Source organism: Natator depressus, chromosome 13 (genome assembly GCF_965152275.1).
Source record: "Natator depressus isolate rNatDep1 chromosome 13, rNatDep2.hap1, whole genome shotgun sequence".
NCBI classification, from domain to species: Eukaryota; Metazoa; Chordata; order Testudines; family Cheloniidae; genus Natator; species Natator depressus.
The window spans coordinates 23,809,999-23,829,820 of record NC_134246.1 but is presented as its reverse complement, the minus strand read 5'-3'; the positions used below and the strand labels follow the sequence as shown (position 1 = coordinate 23,829,820).

General features: G+C 40.8%; 1 protein-coding gene across 5 annotated transcripts in view; it reads right to left on the bottom strand.

Annotated features, from left to right (window-relative positions):
• The window catches only part of PTPRT (protein tyrosine phosphatase receptor type T), a 720,698-nt gene that overhangs the window by 224,387 nt on the left and 476,489 nt on the right, over positions 1–19,822 (bottom strand). For all 5 annotated transcript variants that reach the window (XM_074970228.1, XM_074970229.1, XM_074970231.1 and 2 more), the window contains exon 9: positions 13,218–13,327. In XM_074970228.1, coding sequence (XP_074826329.1) covers positions 13,218–13,327 — 110 coding nt within the window. The remainder of the gene's footprint in view (positions 1–13,217; positions 13,328–19,822) is intronic.

Here is a 19,822-nt window from a genome sequence, read left to right as displayed (position 1 = left end):
GAACCAGGAAGAGAGAAACAGATACACAAAAGAGGAACAAGAACTGACCAAAACCATATTCTATCCACCATAGGGAATAAATCACTGGCAGGTAGAAGTACATCAGTTTATGAATGAACATATTAGATGCTGCCAAAGATATTTTTAAAACTGCACACTAGCACATAAATGAAGAATATAGAGCTTTCAAACATCGTCTTAAAATTCTCTTTGGCTCAGAAAGAAACATATGAGCACAATATAAAATTAAGCACCCAAAATCATTTCACTAAAAATATTCTTTTCCGTTGCAGACCCTGGGCTAAATCTTTTCTCTTACACTGAATGTACATCACTGTAAATCCACTGGCTTCTACAGAATAATAGCAAGAGAAATTCAGAAAGATGCTTGGGCTCAGTGGCTCATGTTGAACTTTTTTTTTTTAAGTTTAATAATTTTAAAATTTTTAATTTTGTTTTTAAACACTACACGCCATTTATAGCCAGTCTGTGCAGTTTACCGGGTTGTCATATTTTAAACAATTGCACTGATTTAAGTTAGTTTTTCAAATCAATCAGTTGGGCATTTCAGATTTAAAAGAGCATAATTAACAAATGATTGATGAGGTGAGCAAAACTGCATTTCTTTGCTTCCGAGTTATGAACATCTTCAAGTAGCAATGAGGGGAGCGTGATTAAGAATTCTATACACTGCAGTGAAGTTTGCTCAGAAGTTTTTTAAAGCTCCTATTCAGGAAACCACCCCCTAATTAGGGCATCATTAAACACTGGCTTAATTTTAAGCATGTGCTAAACCCCACTGAAGTCAGTTGGATTTACACACATGCCCTGAGTCCCTAAAGGTCTACACCCCCTCTCAGGAAAGAAGTACACCCTCAGCATTAAGTATGTGCTTAAACGCTTTCCTGAACCAGGCAATGGCAGGGTAATGATTAAGGTAAGCCTAGCAGGTGACCTGCACCCCATGCTTCAGAGGATGGCAAACTCCCCCCCACCCCCTACTGCCAATCTTGCCCAGGGGAAAGTTCCTTCCAATCCCACATATGGCAATCAGTTAGACCCAAAAGATTTGAGCAAGAACGAGCCAGCCCAAGCACCTGAGAGAGAGACTGCTTGGTGTCGCCTCAGAGCCCTGTGTCCCTGCTTCAGAGGAAAGAAATAACAAAACACAAGCCCACACTCATTAGCCTTCTTTTTGCAGCAGCAGAGAAACTGATCAAGGTCCCCACTGTGTGACAAAAGAGTCTTTTTCATTTAGGCACTGGCGTTTCTAGGAATTATATGAGCTTCATCGAGATAACATAATGAACATAATGGGCGAGAGTTGGGACCCCTGTGGGATTCTGCTGGCAAGGGACATTAAATTGCAAGAGCAGGTGTTTATCATGTCTAAGTGTTGCTCTCAGGCTGCACCCAGAAAGCAATCTCATTAACCCCTGCCATATCTTGGGGACAGGACAGTAGGATTCTATGGCCAATAGCAACACATGCTGTAGAGAGGTCCAGAAATTTGTGTGGATTTATTGCCCTTGTCGATTGCCAAGAAAAGATAATTCATCAGTGCCACCAGCACCATCTATTTTCCAAGTTCTGGCCTGAAGCCTGACTAGGAGGGGTCTAGGATATTGGCAGTGTCTAACCAATCTGATTCCTGAGAGCTCACTAACCATTACATTCAGCAGCCAGACAGTAAATAATTTATTTTCAACAGCCCAGCCCTTCCTTGATGCAATTCTGCAGGTGAAACAGTTAACTACAAGGCAAATTTACATGCACATATTCACAAAGCTTACCTTAAGTGCAATTCAGAGGATAAAGCAGTCACCTTTGGAGCTGACATAGCTGCAAATGTAAGTAGACTACACGTCTGCAAATTTTCACAGCTAGTCTGTATTATTAAGGCCTTCATAGCAAGATTAAGTATAACATACTCTTCATATAACTGAATTTCATGGACTCAAACAGAATAATATATCGCAGTCCAAGATGCGACACATACATATCTAATGTCAAAGCAAAACCATTGTATGTATTAGAGGAATAGTATGTTGGCATACGAAGACTGCATTGTAATACATAAATACAAGTGGTTAGATTTAAGGTTGTACATACTATCTTTAACTGATTTCCTGTGGATTTCCAATGCTGAACCATGTATCCTTCATGCTCTTGCTGCTAAGCTAAGTTAGCCACCCAGGTACGTACAGCATAAACTTCCTTCAATGAACACTCAGTATGTTCAGTGAGAAAGTTTTATACAAAGTGTATCTCACATGCACAGAATATAACAGAGACCATAACTTGATCAAATTAAAAGAGATTTTCACGGGAACATCCAAAACCACTTCCCTACTGAGGTTTTATTTCTGACCATTTTTATCTTTCTACAATTTCGACTGTAGAGCAGCACACAAAATAGTTGCAAAGTTTTATTTTATTTTATGAGGGGAATGAACATTAATTGCTTTCCTCAACCAAAAATGATGAAACTAATTTCCCCCTCAAATTTTCCAGGGAAAAAACGTCTTACAAAACTTGGCCTGGAAAAATGTCAGCCTGAAATGATGACGTTCCAAAAAGTGATGAATGGTTGAAAATCAGGAAACAGAAATGCATGCATAATCATGAATTTGATCCCCTGGTTGTGGCTAAAATACCAGCTAATAACAGAAATGTAGGGCTGGAAGGGATCTTGAGAAGTCATCAAGTCAAGCCCTCCTGCACTGAGGCAGGATCAAGTAAACCTAGACCATCCCTGGTAGGTGTTTGTCCAACCTGTTTTTAAAAACCTCTAAAGATGGGGATTCCACAACCCCCCTTGACAGTCTATTCCAGTGCTTCCTCTCCTTGGACCATTTACCTTGTGGTGGAGAGGATTGTGTGTCCCACTGACACTCAGAACCATGTCGTCTGGAGTCTTGTACTCTTGGTAGGACCACCTTTGGCGAACAGGTCTGAGGTGAGGTTCCAGACGAAGCACGGTCCAAATTTTACAAGACAGGCTATCATAAGTAACAGTAGACGACGCTACCTGCGACTCTTGCAAGAGTGGATAGCTACACCTGGCTCCCACCGGAAAGTCCTCTGTGGCAGACCAGGTGACCAAGCAGATATGCTCATCTCCCCGGCTGTGAAGATGGATGGTAAGAGCTGTGTGAATAGCCTAGGAAATCAGTTTGGGTCCAGTAGGACCTGATGGCCCATCCACTGCATCCAGACTTGTCTCCAGGCATCTCAACATTGTCATGCCACTGGATTTAGACAGGCCTGGACGACTGACTGAAGGTGACTCTGCATAACTTTCCCTCACTTCAATACAATTCATGCACTAGTCATGACATCAAGTAATGTCATGGTCATCTTCGAATCCGAAGTGCTTAACTACCATTATAGTTAGAAAGTTTTTCCTAATATTTAACCTAAATCTCTCTTGCTGCAGATTTTCATGGGAACATCCAAAAACACTTCCCCACTGAGGTTCTATTTCTGACACCTTTAATCTTTCTACAATTTCAACTATAGAGCAGCACACAAAATGATTGCAATTTATTATTTGATTTTATTTTATGGGGGGAATGAGAAATAATTGCTTTCCTCAACCAAAAATGATGAAACTATTTCCCCCCCCCCCCCAAGTTTTCCAGGGAAAAACAAGTATTCCAGGATTTGCTGCCCTACCTTTAGTAGACATGGAGAACAGTTTACCACGGTCCTCTTTTATTAACAGACATCAACTTATTTGAAGACTGCTATCAGGTACCCCCTCAGTCTTCTTTTCTCAAGATTAAACATACCCAGAGTATTTTTTAACCTTTCTTCACAGATCAGGTTTTCTAAACCTCTCATCATTTTTGTTGCTGTCCTCTGGACTCCAATTTGTCTGTGTGTCCTAAAGTATGGCCCCCAGAACTGGATACAGTACACCTACTGAGGTCTCACCAGTGCCAAGTAGAGCGAGAAAATTAGTTCCCCCATCTTATATACAACACTTCTGTTAATACACCCCAGGATGACATTAGCCTATTTTGCAACTGCATCACATTGCTGACTCTTATTCAATTTGTGATTCACTATAACCCCCAGATCTTTTTCTACAGTACTACCACCTAGCCAGTTATTCTCCAATTTAGATTGTGCATTTGATTTTTCCTTCCTAAGTGAAGTATTTTACATTTATCTTTATTGAATTTCATCTTGTTGAATTCAGACCAATTCTCCAATTTGTCAAGGTCATTTTCAATTAGAATCCTGTCCTCCAAACTGCTTGCACCTCCCCACCCAGCTTGGTTTCATCCACAAATTTTATAAACATACTCTCTACTCCATTACCCAAGTAATTAATGAAAATATTGAAGAGTGTTGGACCCAGGACTGACCCCTGCTGGACCTCACTAGGTACTTTCTCCCAATTTGACAATGTGTGAGAACTAATCTTTGAGAATGGTCTTTCAACCAGTTGTGCACTGACCCTATAGTAATTTTATCTAGATCACATTTCCCTCATTTGCTTATGAGAATATCACATGGGACTGTGTCAAAAGCCTTACCAAAAAATCAAGATATATGTCTACTGCTTCCCTGCATCCACTAGGCCAATAACCCTGTCAAAAAAGGAAATTAGGTTGGTTTGGCATGATTTGTTCTTGACAAATCCCTGCTGGCTATTTCTTATAGCCCAAGTATCCTATAGATGCTTACAAACTGATTGTTTAATAAATTTGTTCCATTATCTTTCCAGGTCTTGAAATTAGGCTGACCTGTGTATAATACTCTGGGTCCTCTTTCTTCCCCTTTTTAAAGACAGATACTATGTTTGCCCTTCTCCAATCCTCTGGGACCTCATCGATCCTCCATGAGCTGTTGAAGATAATTGCTAATAGTTCCAAGATTGCTTCAGCTAGTTTCTTAAGGATGAATTTCATTAGGCCCTGCCAACTTGAATACATCTAACTTATCTAAATAGTCTTTAACCTGTTGCTTCCTTGTTTTAGTTTGAGTTCTTTCCCCCTTGTTAATATTAATTGTGTTGAGTATCTGGACACCATTAACCTTCAAAAATAGGCATTAATTGCCCCAATCTTCTTGATATTGTCTGTTATTAGCTCTCCTTCCCTGTTAAGTAGAGAACCTATACTTTCCTTCATCTTTCTCTTGCTCATAATGTAATTAAAGAACCTCTTTCTTATTGCCTTTTATGTACCTTGTAAGGTGGAACTCATTTTGTGCCTTAGCCTTTTTGTCCCTACAAGCTTAGGTTATTCTTTTGTATTCCTCATTAGCAATTCATCCATGTTTCCCCCTTTTTGTAGGATTCCTTTTTGATTTTCAGGTCATTAAAGAGCTCCTGACAGAGCCATATTGACCTCTTACTATTCTTCCTATCTTTCCTTCACATCGGGATAGTTTCCAGTTGTGCCTTTAATATTGTCTCCTTGAGAAATTGCCAGATCTCCTGCATTCCCTTTTCCCCTAAATTTTCTTTCTATGGGACTTTAACAAACTCAAAGAATGGGTAGGTAAAGTCTGCTTTTTAAAATCCCATTGTTCTTATTCTACTGCTCTCATGCTTTGTATTATAATGCGTTGTGGTTTCAAGGGCTCAACTTGGGAGGAATTTAGTCCTACCCTATTTTAAATCCAGGAAATACATCCCACAACCATTGGCCTGATATATGACCTTATAATTCAGTGGCTTTTTTCATGTAACTACCTCTCCTGCAGAGAAAAACTGAGCAAAGTGACTGAGGAGAAATGGAGCATTGACAATTTAAGAGATGATGGAAGGCAGATCACAATTTTACAAGACAAACAAAAAGATCTGTAACCTCTGAAGTGCAATTTGAACTCAAATCCACTGGGATTAGAGAAACTAGACTCCACACATCCCATTAAAGCGTTTCAAATAGTCTGAAAGCCCCTTACACTTTTATTCCAGGCATCCTAATACAAAAGATTTGATGCATTTGAAAACTGTGACTAAGAAAGCTGAATAGTTAGAAGCTACACATTCATTTTTTCCCTAAGATACACTATCTCTAGAGGACTTGATAATAAATTAAGAACATATGTCATGAAAAGAATACACCTTGTAGTGTTTTAAGAGACAGTTTGTTACTTAGACAATGTGTCTAGGTATGGCTCAGTGGATGGACCTTTCCAATATGAGAGCTGAGCAGATGAATATACTGTAGATACTGTTTAAATGCTTCTAGGATTTAAATGCCTCATAAAAATGCCTTCCATCTTCAGTCAAGTAACACGAGGAGTATTTCACACAGAGGATTGCTGGGTGTTTCTTCTTCTTTCCCTCCTTGACCACCTAGGAAGTACTGTGAACCTCTAAAATCAACAATTCCCAGAAGACCATTATACACAAAGGGAACACTTTTCAAAGTTGGGTGCCAAAATTGCTGTACTTGGAAGTTTCAATAGGCATTTAGATAGCCTAAAAAGAATAACTGGATGCATAGGTGCTTGATTTTAGGGTACCAAAGTTCAGAAATTGGACTCAAGCCTGTAAAAAACACTTGGGTCCGTGTGTGTGCACTATTTATTACAACTTGGACTGTCTAACAAGTGGCTGAGATAAAGGTGCCTAAAAAAAAAAAAACTCTAGCGCAAAACTGATCAGTGAACTTGATTCAGATCTTATGTCTCTGTGATCCACAACAGCATAAGCCTTTGTATTGTGTAATGCTGGATGGATGTTGTCACTTATTTAGGGCAACAGTGATGTTTATATACAAATTCCTACACAATCTTTGCAGTGATGTTTCCACGCTGTACAGAAACTATTATATTATTGGCTTAATCACAATGAGTTTGATTCTTAACATGCATTTTAAGCTTCCAATATATAGTATAGCAGCTTTCATGGGACTGGTAAAATTACTGAACAGCTGTGCTGCTTTTAAACAGGGGGAGGGAGGGAGGGAAGGAGTCCTTAAAGCAGTTGTATTAGATCTTGCCCATCACAAGAAGTTAAGAGAGACAGCTGTAATGTGACCTCTTTTATTAATGTCACATTCACACACCTCTCTATAAAGTTGTTCTTACCTAACCAATATACCAGCAGAATCCATGATTCTTCTTGTTTGCCTGAACACTTGCTTGAAAACCTATCCATCTGCCTGTTTGTTATGTGCACCTGCATACCTAGCTACCCGTTAACCCAGCTATAGAGCTGTTGATCTTAATCTCCATTCTGTTACTTACTTTTATATCAATCTGTGCATTTCCCCTATGGTTTATCATATATCAGCACCTACCATTATTCATATGCTCATTATATTAATTGCCTACTTGCTCACCCATTCACCCATTACCACCCTTCACTAACTTGTGTAAGATATACTATAATGTCTCTGCCTCTCTCTCCACATAACTGGTGTCTTAATATTTTCAGCATCCTGTTGATCATAATTTCAATCCTGAGCTATCCCTACTGTCTTGGACAGGAGCTTTCTGCTTCCTGAGAATAGAATCTAGTTGCATTCTGATTTGTAGATCTGTAGGGTTCTTTCTTTAAAATCCGGCTGTGCCTGTATCCAGTGAAACAATTCTCAAACCTATTGTATTTTTTTCTAAAGTCAGTCTTAAAAGCAAGGCTGTAGCTGTGTGTTATTTAACATTCAATGCCAGACCCCAAGAGCAATATGAAGGATAAATGTCAATCAGTTGCGACTTGAATAGTCAAAGAGGCTCATTATGGTCCTTTCATTCTGTTTAAGCTCTTTCGAGTTATACATAGTCATTACAAACTTTGTGATTTTTGACTGCTAAACAAATTGCTTACTGAAGATTTTGCTGCTGAATTTTAACCCAATTCTTTATGTGAAATCTGCATGTGCAAATTGCGATGGCAATTTGTGAGATGTGGACTCCTGTCTGCCAGACAATTGTGAGAATAATAGAGAGGCTTAATGTGAAAATCTGCCTGGAGGTAAAGTAAATGGAATGTTAGTGGGCTACCCAGCTTATTTATGTAGAGGTAGTTTGGGCACCTAGGAACAGCAAATTTAATGAAAGATGTAAACACAATAGGCCAAAACCACAGATAATGGGTAAGTAGAGTAGGCAAAAGTAACTTTAATGGTGTGTAAGGCAGGCTCTAACTAAGCATAAGAGAATCTAAGTTACAATACCTTACACAATACCTGTGTATTTGGTCCGTTATTTCCAGAAGTGAAGCTGACTTTGACTTCATTGACTCATTCATAAAATGCATTTCCTGGACCCTAACTCTGCAGGAGTTTTCTTTTAACAAAACTGGTAGATGCCTCTGCTTTAGGAGTAGTTGTATCCCCATTGACAAACCAAGTAACAAATGTGAAGTTGCTAGACTCCTGCAAATAGGTTAGATCGTTATTGAATCTCAAATCCACATCAGCTGATACAGTAACATCACTTCCGAAGATGCAATTTTTAGGAAAGGTGCTTCTTGTTCTTAAAAACACTACCACTCTGGTTCATAGATTATTCATATTTTCTTTATTGGCAGTATTTCTTTAAAACCTCCCACCACTGCAATACTGCTAGTGCAAGCCACTGGTGACAGGAAACAATAGAAGTGGCATCACAGACCAGCCACTGACATTTTAACCAAGGCGTCAGCAGAATCCACTGAGAACAGGTCAAGACAACGTTTTGGTAAAGATGCCTGAACTCTGCCTACAATAAAACTTCATCTGTTGCTACTATTGATGGAACTACACGAGTGCTACAGTCATGTGAAATTTGAAAGATAAATACCAGCATAGACAAAACTGATGGGTAATAACTACCCATATAGCTGAATTTGAGATTAAGCAGATCTATCCATTTTAGATAATGCATAGGTGGGAGGTACCTTTGCACAAAGGCACTAAACAATTAGGGAACATAGAGTTCAATTGCTATCCAATTTCCTCAGGCAGCAAGGCGAGGCATATATCTATATGTGCAAAGAACTGTGCTTTATTTAAATGGGCATTATCAAAAGGATGTATCTCCACTTTCACTCTAAACACAGAGAGCCCTGGGTTTAGATTGATCTCTTGTGTTATGGAATTCCACGACTTGAAATCTACCATTGAGAATACTCTGACCGCCTCACTAAACAAATATCTATACCACGCTGGCTCCAACTGCATCATTCATGCTGAGATTACTTGTCTTGGAGGGCTGTGTAGGATGAGGCTATCTGAGGTAATACCTCCATGTCAGTTTGGAAATTCCCCCATACCCAGTAGGAAGCATCTCTGCTGAGAGAGATGTTTGTGTGTTCCATTTTAATTCTCTGGATGTTTTAGTGCTGAAGTTTCCTCTTTATTGAAGTGTATAGAGGAAGGGGAACAGTTGGAATTCACCTTGACCCCCCTACTGGTGCAGCCATCAAATGTGCATTGAGTCACAATCAGGAAGGGAAATTTGTGTATGCACACCTCCAATGAGATTCAAGAAATGATCTGACTTAAGATGCAAAGTCACTGTTATGATGCATCACTGCTCTCTACGCAGTCGCTCAGTCAGAAAAGCAACTCAGATTAATAAGGTCCTTTCAATGAGCTGTGCCCACAGGTAATGTTTAGCAGCAAGTCTCTTTAAGAATTAAAAGGAGGGGTTTTTTTAAATCATTTACACTCCCCAATTTATTTTTATATTCACTTTCCTATAGGTCATTTGTGTTCTCAGAAAACAATTAATTTGCAATTTATACCATCCAGGCCAGTTACTAAGCAGCATAAACAAGGGCTGTTATATAATATGTTATCTGTGTGCATGTAAGACCTTGTAAAGACCTGTGTGCATGTAAGACCTTTCAAAACATGTGCACTTGGAGCTCATAAAAAGGGGACAATAGTACTGGCTAGAGTCTACACAGGTAAGGTGCATAGAGCTACAGTCTAGACAGGTGAGGTGAAATCTTGCCCAGCCCCCACAGTTTGGCCAATGTGTCTCAGTTGTGATCTACAACCCTATTGCTTATTTTAGTCCATAACTTTCCCTGAATGGAGATTGTTAGTCATAGAGAATTGTGAAGGAGTTTGGCAATATACACAACCCCCGCCAGAGATTAGGCTAAAGCCACCAAACTCAATTTATTTTTTTGACCCAAGTTACTTCTAAAAATCAGGTTTCCAGATGTGAAAGGCTTAGTGCATTAACCTCACTGTAACACCCAGACGTCTGAAATCTGCTTTTATTATAGAGCAGATTATATGTATATATATATGTAGCATTGCTATAGTTGTGGACCTGGCTGAAATGGCACACATTTATCAAGAGGAACTTCTTTCATATGCAGTCTTTTTACCGTATCAACTCAACCTACATTTTTAATAGATGCGAGGCAAGATGACATAATAGTTTATGAAATCACATTTAACCTCTGGACAGCAGACTACAGAACTTGCTTTGGCTGCAATGTATAAGAGTTCGGTGGTCTCAAACTAGTCTTCATTTGTTCACTCTGAAAACATCCTGTTTGACATCACTGGCACTGCCTCCCAAGGGGTCCATTAGGACGAGAGAGCAGGTGGTCTGCTGGTCAGAACTGAGGGGAAGTGGGAATGTTATGGAAGGGAAATCTGCACAGACTCCATTGGGCTGTGTCACAGTTTACCACCTGCATGCTTGCCCCCAAAATAATTGTGTGCGCTCTTCCACTGCAAAAAAAGAAACCAAACTGTAAATGGTTCCCGTCCCTCCATCTCACTCCACTCTGAAGAGAGCCAGCAAGATTTTAGAGTAATAAGCAGGACAGTTCTTTGTGATACACCCCGACATAACAGATTTATTTATATAAACTATGTGCTCAACCTTTAGCTCACTCAGCATCCTGCCTCAGAAATGGAGACCACCGTTGTTCTTTGCAATCCTACCAATGGTTTTACATCCGTTTAGGCCTTCAAAAGCTACCTTTGCAAGGAAAGAGGCTTTACGCTCTTTTTTAAAGTGAGAGCTAGGATCCCACCCTACACTTCTAGTTTCCCAAAAGCAGGTGGGATTGCAGCAGGGGATGTCACAGGGCTTGCAAGTGAGCTCTGGATTGTGCCTTAACAAGCCAAATGCTATTAGTACCTCCTTTTTACTGAGTACTGAATTGATTTACTGAGACTATTTTGGAAATTGTTTCTGTCTCTTGCCTTGTGGGCTCCAAAAGGTGACAGTCAGTACATTCATACATTCCAGTGCAGCGTCTGCTCACAGGTTAGCCTTTTAAGTCATGAGATTGTCAGTTCAGAGTCTGTTACACAGTTGCCTCCTTTCAAATAGGTTAGGTGCACAACCTCATGCCAAAGAAGATCAAAGCCTGCTCTCTCAGGCAGTGCAAAGGTCATAGAGATCTGCTCTAACAGGGCATTCCTGGATAGGAAGTGGTATAGCAACAGTGCAGTATAGTCACTAAGGGTTCAGTCCAGCCTTTATAACACAGAGCAGTTTATATGCAGCTCTAAATAATGCTAAAGGCTGCAACAGTCCCTGGCTGGTTCCAGGTCTGGTAAAATGGAAAGATGGCCTACTGAAGCTCAACAAGATTCAGGAATTTGTCCCTTAATTTGCACATGTGATTAATAGGAATGAATGCACAAACTGAGCAATTGCATGTACAAATGGACAATTCTGATCATTTGCACATTTACTCCATCTGTGTGCCTAACTTTTAAAATCCATACTCTAAGTGCATCTTTCACAGAACTTCCAGAAAAGATATGTCACTGTCCAAGAAAACTGCACCTAGATTTCCCCTTCACGTCACCAAGGGCACCCATTCTCAGGATCCACCCCACCCCACGTCATCATCTCTCTTGGGTGGAAAATCATGTCTCTCCCCCTTCTGACTGAGATATTTCCAGGTTGAACAGTTCCCTGCCTTCATCATGTTATTCCCAGCAAAAGACTCTAATAATAGTATAACTTCCCTCAGTTATAACTTAGCGCACAGTTCTCTCTCAGGAAGCATATTTTATTCTTAAGGTAAACAAACTACAGGAAAAAAAAACATATTTAAAACAATAAAAGGAACCTACAATTATGCTAATAATCTTACCAGAGAGTAATCCCCACCTGCTACCCAATCTCCACAAGGTCAGTATAGGTCCTTCTAACCCTTCCTTAAGGATTGGGGTCCTCTGTGGACCTCCTGATGATTTGCTGGATCAGGAAAAAAAAAAAAAGCCCTGAGCCTGTTGAAAACCAGGCTGTTTATCAAAAAATCCTCTCTTTGTCTGTTGGTCCTTGGAGAATCCAGTTTGAACTAGTATATGCAAAACTCTCCAGAGGTGGTTTCAAAAGGCTGATAACCAGAGGAATTACATTAGCATACCTACTCCTCCTAGAGAAGTTACATACAATCTCACCATAATAAACAATTGAATTTTTAATAAAATGAGTCCCAAAGGCATGAAACTCATTTCAGTAAGGTCTAAATCAATTCAGTAAGATTTCAGTAAGGTTTGTCCAAGATATTGAAGAATATTGTTATTTCTGTCATAGGTTGTCCCACTACTTAACAGATGAGGCACCATATTTCAGACTAATGGCATACATCCTTCAATAGGTTCTGTCCTCAGATTATTTGTTCCCACCCATTATGCTAGGCACAGCACAAACAAAAGACGCATATCCCCTCCCCCAACAGGTTTACCTCCTGAAGACAAAGGATAGAGGTATAGCACACAAGTGAAGCTATCAGGGTGAAGATTGTCTTATGAAGACAAAGCTAAAGCTTTGGATAACACATTTTTTTAGACATATGGATTAAACCAAATTCCATGAGGGGGCTGACAGGGTGAGTACTTAATAAGGAAGGTGCTTATTGGCTGCCTTTTGTGAAAACCGGAAGGAAACTATATGGCAGAGAAAAGAAGTGGCTGCAGTATTCAAGATGGGAGATAAGGAAAGCCTGAAAGCATTATAGCTCTAGGGACAGAAAGGAAGGAAAGTATATCTTGGAAATGGTGTAGAGCAACAAATGGCAGAATTTGTGATGACCTGGATGTGGGGCAATGGAGATAGTTAAGGGTCACATTTGGATGTGATTTAAAGTGGAGTATTTACGAGATTTCAGTGGCAGCATCAAGGTACCATGAAGATTCTCACCTATTTTATTTAGGCCTCCTTTAAACACCTACTGAAATCTCTTAAACATCATGGCTATGCTGACCATTACACTTGCACACATATGGAACAGGTCCTCTGATAGATACTCTTTCACAGCAATCTGTTCTCCTTACCTCATAGAGTGTAATGATACCATTGGTCTCATTTGGAGGCTTCCACTGAACATAGATTTTTTCTTCGAAGGGTCCTCCTTGGATAGATTCTAGGGGAACAGGCCCAGGAACTGTAAAGGAAAAGAGTGGAAAGTCAGTAACTCTCCACAACAGTCACATGTGTACCGCCAGAGAGGCTGAAGTCTTCCAGCAATGGCTGGTGCTCTAGAGCTGAGAAAACATACACTCTGGGCCAAACGGGAACATTTAAAAAGTATTAGTACCCATTACTATTGGTCCATTCTTGACCTGGGGATCCACACATGAAAACTCAAGTACTGAATATTAACAACAAACACACACTCATGTAAAGACACTGCTATCTTCCAATGTTTCAGTGATCCACCATACCTAGCTCCACCCACATGACAAAGGCAATTTATTGAGAGTATTTATTACAGAATCAGAGATTATAGAAGATACAAAAAGCTACTTAATGTATTACCAGCTAGTGCTCTGTTTGTATATCTGCACACACCCCAGATTTCCCCATCCCCAACATGATCATGCAAGAAATTGCCTACTTCTATTACCAAGCAATTATGCATTTATAATTTTACCATTTATCACATATTCAGGTATCTATAGATATTTCATTTTGTTATAAAATGTGTATTTTTTATTTTCCAACTTATCACATTCCTTTTACATATTAAGATAATAAAAATACATTCCTTAAATAAAAAGAAAGTGAACAAGTGTGCATGATTTAACATAGCCTCAAATATAGCAACTTGTGTCATACAGTCAAAATACATAGAACCTCGGAGTTACAAACACCTCAGAGGTTGTTCGAAACTCTGAAATGTTCATAACTCTCAACAAAATGTTATGGTTCTTTCAAAAGTTTACAACTGAACATTGATTTAATATAGCTTTGAAACTTTACTATGTGGAATAAAAATGCTGCTTTCCCTTTATTTTTGTAGTAGTTTACTTTTAACACAGTACTGTACTGTGTTTGTTTTTTTGTTTGTTTGTTTTTTTGTTTGTCTCTGCTGCTTCCTGATTGTGTAGTACTTCTGGTTCCAATGAGGTATGTGGTTGACTTGTCAGTTTGTAACTGGTGTTTGTAACTCTGAGGTTCTATTGTAGTAATATTTTGCTCTTACAAAGTACTTTCACCAAACCCCTCTCTACAGAAGTGATTAAAAAGTATTATCCCCACTTCACAGAAGTGGTAACTGAGAAACAAATATGCTTAGATCTCAATACTGCTCACATGGGTCCATTGCAGAATTGGAAGCTGAATGACTTGCTTTGAGTCACACGGAAAATCAGTGATGGAGCTGAGAAGAAAACACAGTCTGGTACTCTACTTACTGGACTAGGTGACCCATAATTCAGGAAGCACACCAATAAACACGTCTACTGTTGTTGCTGGGTCAACACATACTGATCTAACCTTGTAAGCTTTACTTCAACAGCGCATTGTCTTAAACCTTAGATGACAGTGTCAGAAAATATTTTTTATGTAAGATTTGCCTAAGTTATTTGTCTCAAAAGTGTAATGGATTTGTGTTTAAAGCATCAGGTATAACAGGATTCATGCTTTGTTTTGGTATGACACTGAGTTTAAAATAGCATAAGAGTTCTGTTTTGTGTACAAGCAAAACCAACATAAAAGAACTAGAGATTGAGCCATGAAGACCTCCTTTAAGATGTATGTAAATAAGCTAAGCCAAATATTTTTCTTTTCTTCCCAGCCTTTTGGATAATTTTATTCCCTATCTTATCTCCTGTTTCCTGTCTTAGGTAATCTTCCATCATTGTCACAAACAATTCTTTAATGGGTTCCTTTTCTTCCCCTTTTGCTCTGTGTGCACTTTCTGGTTGAGTTCTAGGAATAAAGTTATTCGCTTCATAATTTTATTCTTAAAATGTATTTACAGGCAGACTGCTAACTATTACAATCTTCCTTGTCTTTTGGACATTGACGTATAATTAAACTAGGCACTTTCCAATCACTGAGTGAAGCTATGATGGAAGGAAATGCCCAGTATGAAGGACTGGTATTGCACAGCTGTATCTTTCTCTTCTTTAACTGATGGACATCTTTGTTTGCGAATCAGCAACAGGAAGTGTTTTCATTTTGTTTTATTTTTTGCTACAGTCAGTATTTAAGGATCAGCTCTGGCTTCAGAAAAATTAAACTGTCTTCAGCTTGATGCATAAGTAATGCATCTACCAATGACAGCCACGCAATGCAGAACACATTCAAGAGTCACTCTTTTCTTCTGTGGTGAAGATTCCCCAGAAGGAAGATTAAGATTTGCCGTATTCAAGAGTAAGATTTGCCAGGAGAGAGATTCCCATTTGGCTCACATTGCAAAGCTGCAGCCTATTGATTATGACATCTTATACTTAAATCATGACCCTGCTAAAGAGGGTAAACAAAGTAAGGCCAATTGGCAGCCATGGCCACTTCAGTAGTATGTCCAGATCCCAAACCTGGCGACTCAACTAGGTATGCAAGCACATGAGTTCCTGCATTACACACCGAAGTAGCAATAACAGCATCCAAATGTGAGAAGTAACTTTCTATTAAGCTGCTCAGGTTGAAAAGCTGTACAGTTTGTCCAACCAACTGGTGGGAGACGTACAACTGAGGAAATCCACTCTAGTATCTGGCCTCAAGGTTGCTCACACCACACTTCTCTCTAGGCAGTATCACATGAAAGGCTATGACACCTCCAGTTTAGTTTTATCACATTTTGGCTCATTTAAGTGGGCATATTGGTGGAGGGGGGTTGGCATGTGTTTGAGAGATTAGACTCCCCTAGACCAGATATTTTACTAACACTCAGTGGAAGGGAGAGCAGGGGACATGAACATTTTTTAAAAAAGTACTATCTGAGTCAACATTGACTGATGGAAAGAACCTCACAAGAGCTCCATTTTACTAAATGGAAGAAAGTATGAAGGAATATTGCAAGTTCTCCTGAAAACCTCGAACAAGGAACTTTGAAATAAGTGTGCCATCTCTGGACAAGTTGGTTCAGCATGCTTGAGGCTAACAGACACAAAACAGTGTTAGTATCTTGCATAAACAGTAGATAGGCAAAAATACAGGACTTATAGGAGAAAGGATTGTCTCCTCAAGATTACAAAGTGTTCAGTGGGCACAAATGGTCAGGAGATTGAGGAGAGTTGGTCTCCAGAAATGAGGTGGTAAACTGAAGACATTTAGGGCCAAGTTCTGTTCTGACATACAGCTGTAAGAGTATGCAGCGTGAGACTACATATTATGTCCAGAGTTTACCACATATTAGATAGGATTATGGCTCAGACACCAATAAGACACAAGCGTAGCCCCTTGGATTCTTCATTTGTGCACTTTCGTTAAATTCCTGGAGATCAGCGCACAGCCCAAGAAACACTCTTTGGTATCATAGACCAGCTATGCCAAACCACTCCACAGTTCCCACTGAAGCTCTGAGGTTGTGATAGCTTCCACAGTAGCTATACCTCTTTATCGTACGAGGCAATGACTAGTGCAATTGCACAGTGATGGATCTATCACACCTGCTCCAATGCTTCCCCTGCTTCTGCCCCATACCTCAAAATCCTTGTAGGACAGGACAGAGATCAGACTCACAGAATTGTGCTCCATCCAGGAGGTATATAGCCCTGTCTGGTTTCAGTAACTCTTCCTGCCTGTGCAGCAGAACAATGCTGGTTCCAATGCATTTGATGAGTGCCACATTCAGAGGAGGGAGCAGGGTTTTCCCTTTTTGGAAAAAAAGACTATTTCACCCGGGGAAGGGGGGCCTGGAAGAATTAGAGAAGATAGTCTTGCATGGTCTTCATCAGAAATTGTTTTCAACATGTAACCTCCCCTTCTCCCAATACCTTTTCAAAGATCCACTGATCTCCCAGACCTACTGACCAACCCCACAGCCCATAACCTCTGTCCAGGAGCAATAGAGATGGAATGAACAATATCTTAGGGTGCTACATGAAATGGCTAGCACAGACACTGCAGAAAACAATGGCAGAGGCACCAGACCCTCATTTTTAGGGGCCCGCTATATTCTCTCCCTAAGGTTACCCTGCAGTACAGGGTGTTTATATTTTCCTTTAGTGTAGGTCTTGTGCATTTACCACTGTGCCATCAAATATGGTGAATTAACAAGTCTGTGCAGGGAAATGTACCCTATATAGAACCCTACAAGGAAAAGGAGGAGAGGAATGAGTTAAATAGCACCAGTGCTCTAACATTCTGGTTATAACATCAACGAATAATAAAATCCAGTGGAGAATTTAATGTACCCTCCTTTTTCCCCCACACAACAGTAAAACTCTATCTACACAGATAGCTATACTGCACCCTGGCATAGAACTGCTCCAGGGCTGTTCACCTTTATCAATATGAAAGGCTGATTTCCCCAGCAGAGTAACAATTTAAGATTTATCTTTCATTACGATTACAAAGCCACTAAAAATCCACCTACTCAAGCAAAACTCTAATGCTGTGAAAGATAACTAACCAAATGCACTCCCAGCCCTGTCTGATAAAAACTCTGATCATTTCCCTGAATGAATAGAAAGATCCGCCATCTCCTGGACTTCCCTTTGTGATATACTGTAATGCCAGAGCCACTTTCATCACAGAGAAATTTAGCTCAGCGGTACCTAATGGCTCAGGCAAGGGAAAGATGCTTCCTTATATCCCATTAGACAGAGTGGATGCCTGCAGCCCATAAGGACTCTTAGTTTGAGTCTCAGCTAAGGTGGCTTTGTGACAGAGAGCAATTTTCTGCAATATCCTGGACAAATCTTACTGAATTAAGTTAAACCTTATTGAATTGTTTAATATCTTTGGGATCCACTGCAGTAAAAATACAGTTGTTTACATGGCACTGTAGAATTGTGTATAACTTTTCAAGGAGACTGATTAATGGAAAGCTTGGGGAAATGCTAGGAACTTTAAAGAACTGTTTGGGACAATGTGTTAAGTGGGTTTCCTAGGAGGTCCTTGGGAGGCCTTTTGAAGCAATGCCCGGAAAACCCATTGCCTACTGATCACTTGTTCCTGGAAACTCCAGATCAAAGAACATCTACCACTGTACAAAGGAGAGACTAAACTTTTCATGAGTATGCAAGTTCTGAACTCAGGCTCTTCTGAAGTTGTACCACAACGGAGACCCCTGTGTAGGGTTTGAAAGGACTAATCACCTGCCAGACCCCATAGTAGATTTGAGGATGATCCCTGATAAGCTTATTAGCATGTGGGTAGGTTATTTTATTGTTTTCTCTGTGACGCTTTTAACCTAAGAGTAAATGATGGGTCTGAGGTACAGGAGGGGTCTGTGGGCTGTGGGGTGGAGCCAAGGAGTTCGAAGTATGGGAGAGGGTTCCGGGCTGAGGCAGAGAGTATGGGCTCTGGGCTGGGGATACAGGTTCCGGGGTGGGGCCAGAAATGAGGGGTTCAGGGCGCAGGAGGGGGCTCTGGGCTGGGGGCAGGGGCTTAGAGTGCAGGGGAGTGAGTGCCCCGGCATGGGATTGAGCTGTGGCGTGGGGCCTGGGATGAGGGATTTGGGGTGTAGGAGGGTGCTCCGGACTGGGATCGAAGGGTTTAGAGGGTAGGAGGGGGATCAGGGCTGTGCCAGGGGGTCGGGGCACAGGAGGGGGTCAGCAGTGCAGGCTCTGGGTGGCGCTTACCTCAAGCAGCTCCTGGAAGCAGCAGCATGTCCCCACTCTGGCTCTACGTGGAGGCATGGCCAAGTGGCTCTGCACACTTCCCCGTCTGCATGTATCACCCCCGCAACTCCCATTGGCTGTGGTTCCTGGCCATTGGGAGCAGCGGAGCTGGCGCTTGGGGTGAGGGCAGCATGCAGAGCCCCCTGGCTTCCCCTATGTTTACGAGCAGAAGGGGGGCACGCTGCTGCTTCCAGGAGCTGCGTGGAGCCATGAGAGGTAGGAAACCTGCCTTAGCCCTGCTGTGCCATCGACTGGACTTTTAATGGCCCGGTCAGCGGTGCTGACCGGAGTCACGAGGGTCCTTTTTCAATCAGGTGTTCCAGTCAAAAACTGGTCACCTGGCAACCCTACTCCTGCCTCTGATTGGCCCATGATGTCAGTCTCCGTTGCCCACATTAAATGTTCAAAACAAGCACCTTTGTGTTTTCTCCCATGCTGCCCCTCATGCTTGGAAGAAGCTCCCTGTAAACAACCACAACACTACAACATTATCCACTTTCAAATTCTCTTTTGCTCTGAGGCCTACAAAAAGGCTAGACAATGACTGGTTGCTGGTGTGCTGAGAACACTGCTTCCCATGCTGACCAATACTGTCTCATTGTTTTCTTGTATCTTGCTTCTTGCCTTTTTTGTTCTGTGTTTGTAGAGAGCCTCACACATTAGGGTCCTGGGACACCTAAGCGTAGGGTGACCAGATAGCAAGTGTGAAAAATCGGGATGGGGGGAGGGGTAATAGGCACCTATATAAGTAAAAGTCGTGAATATCTGGACTGTCTCTATAAAATGGGGACATCTGGTCATTCTACCTAAGCGACACGATAATACAAATATTAATAAATAATAATACATCCTCAAAGCACTTC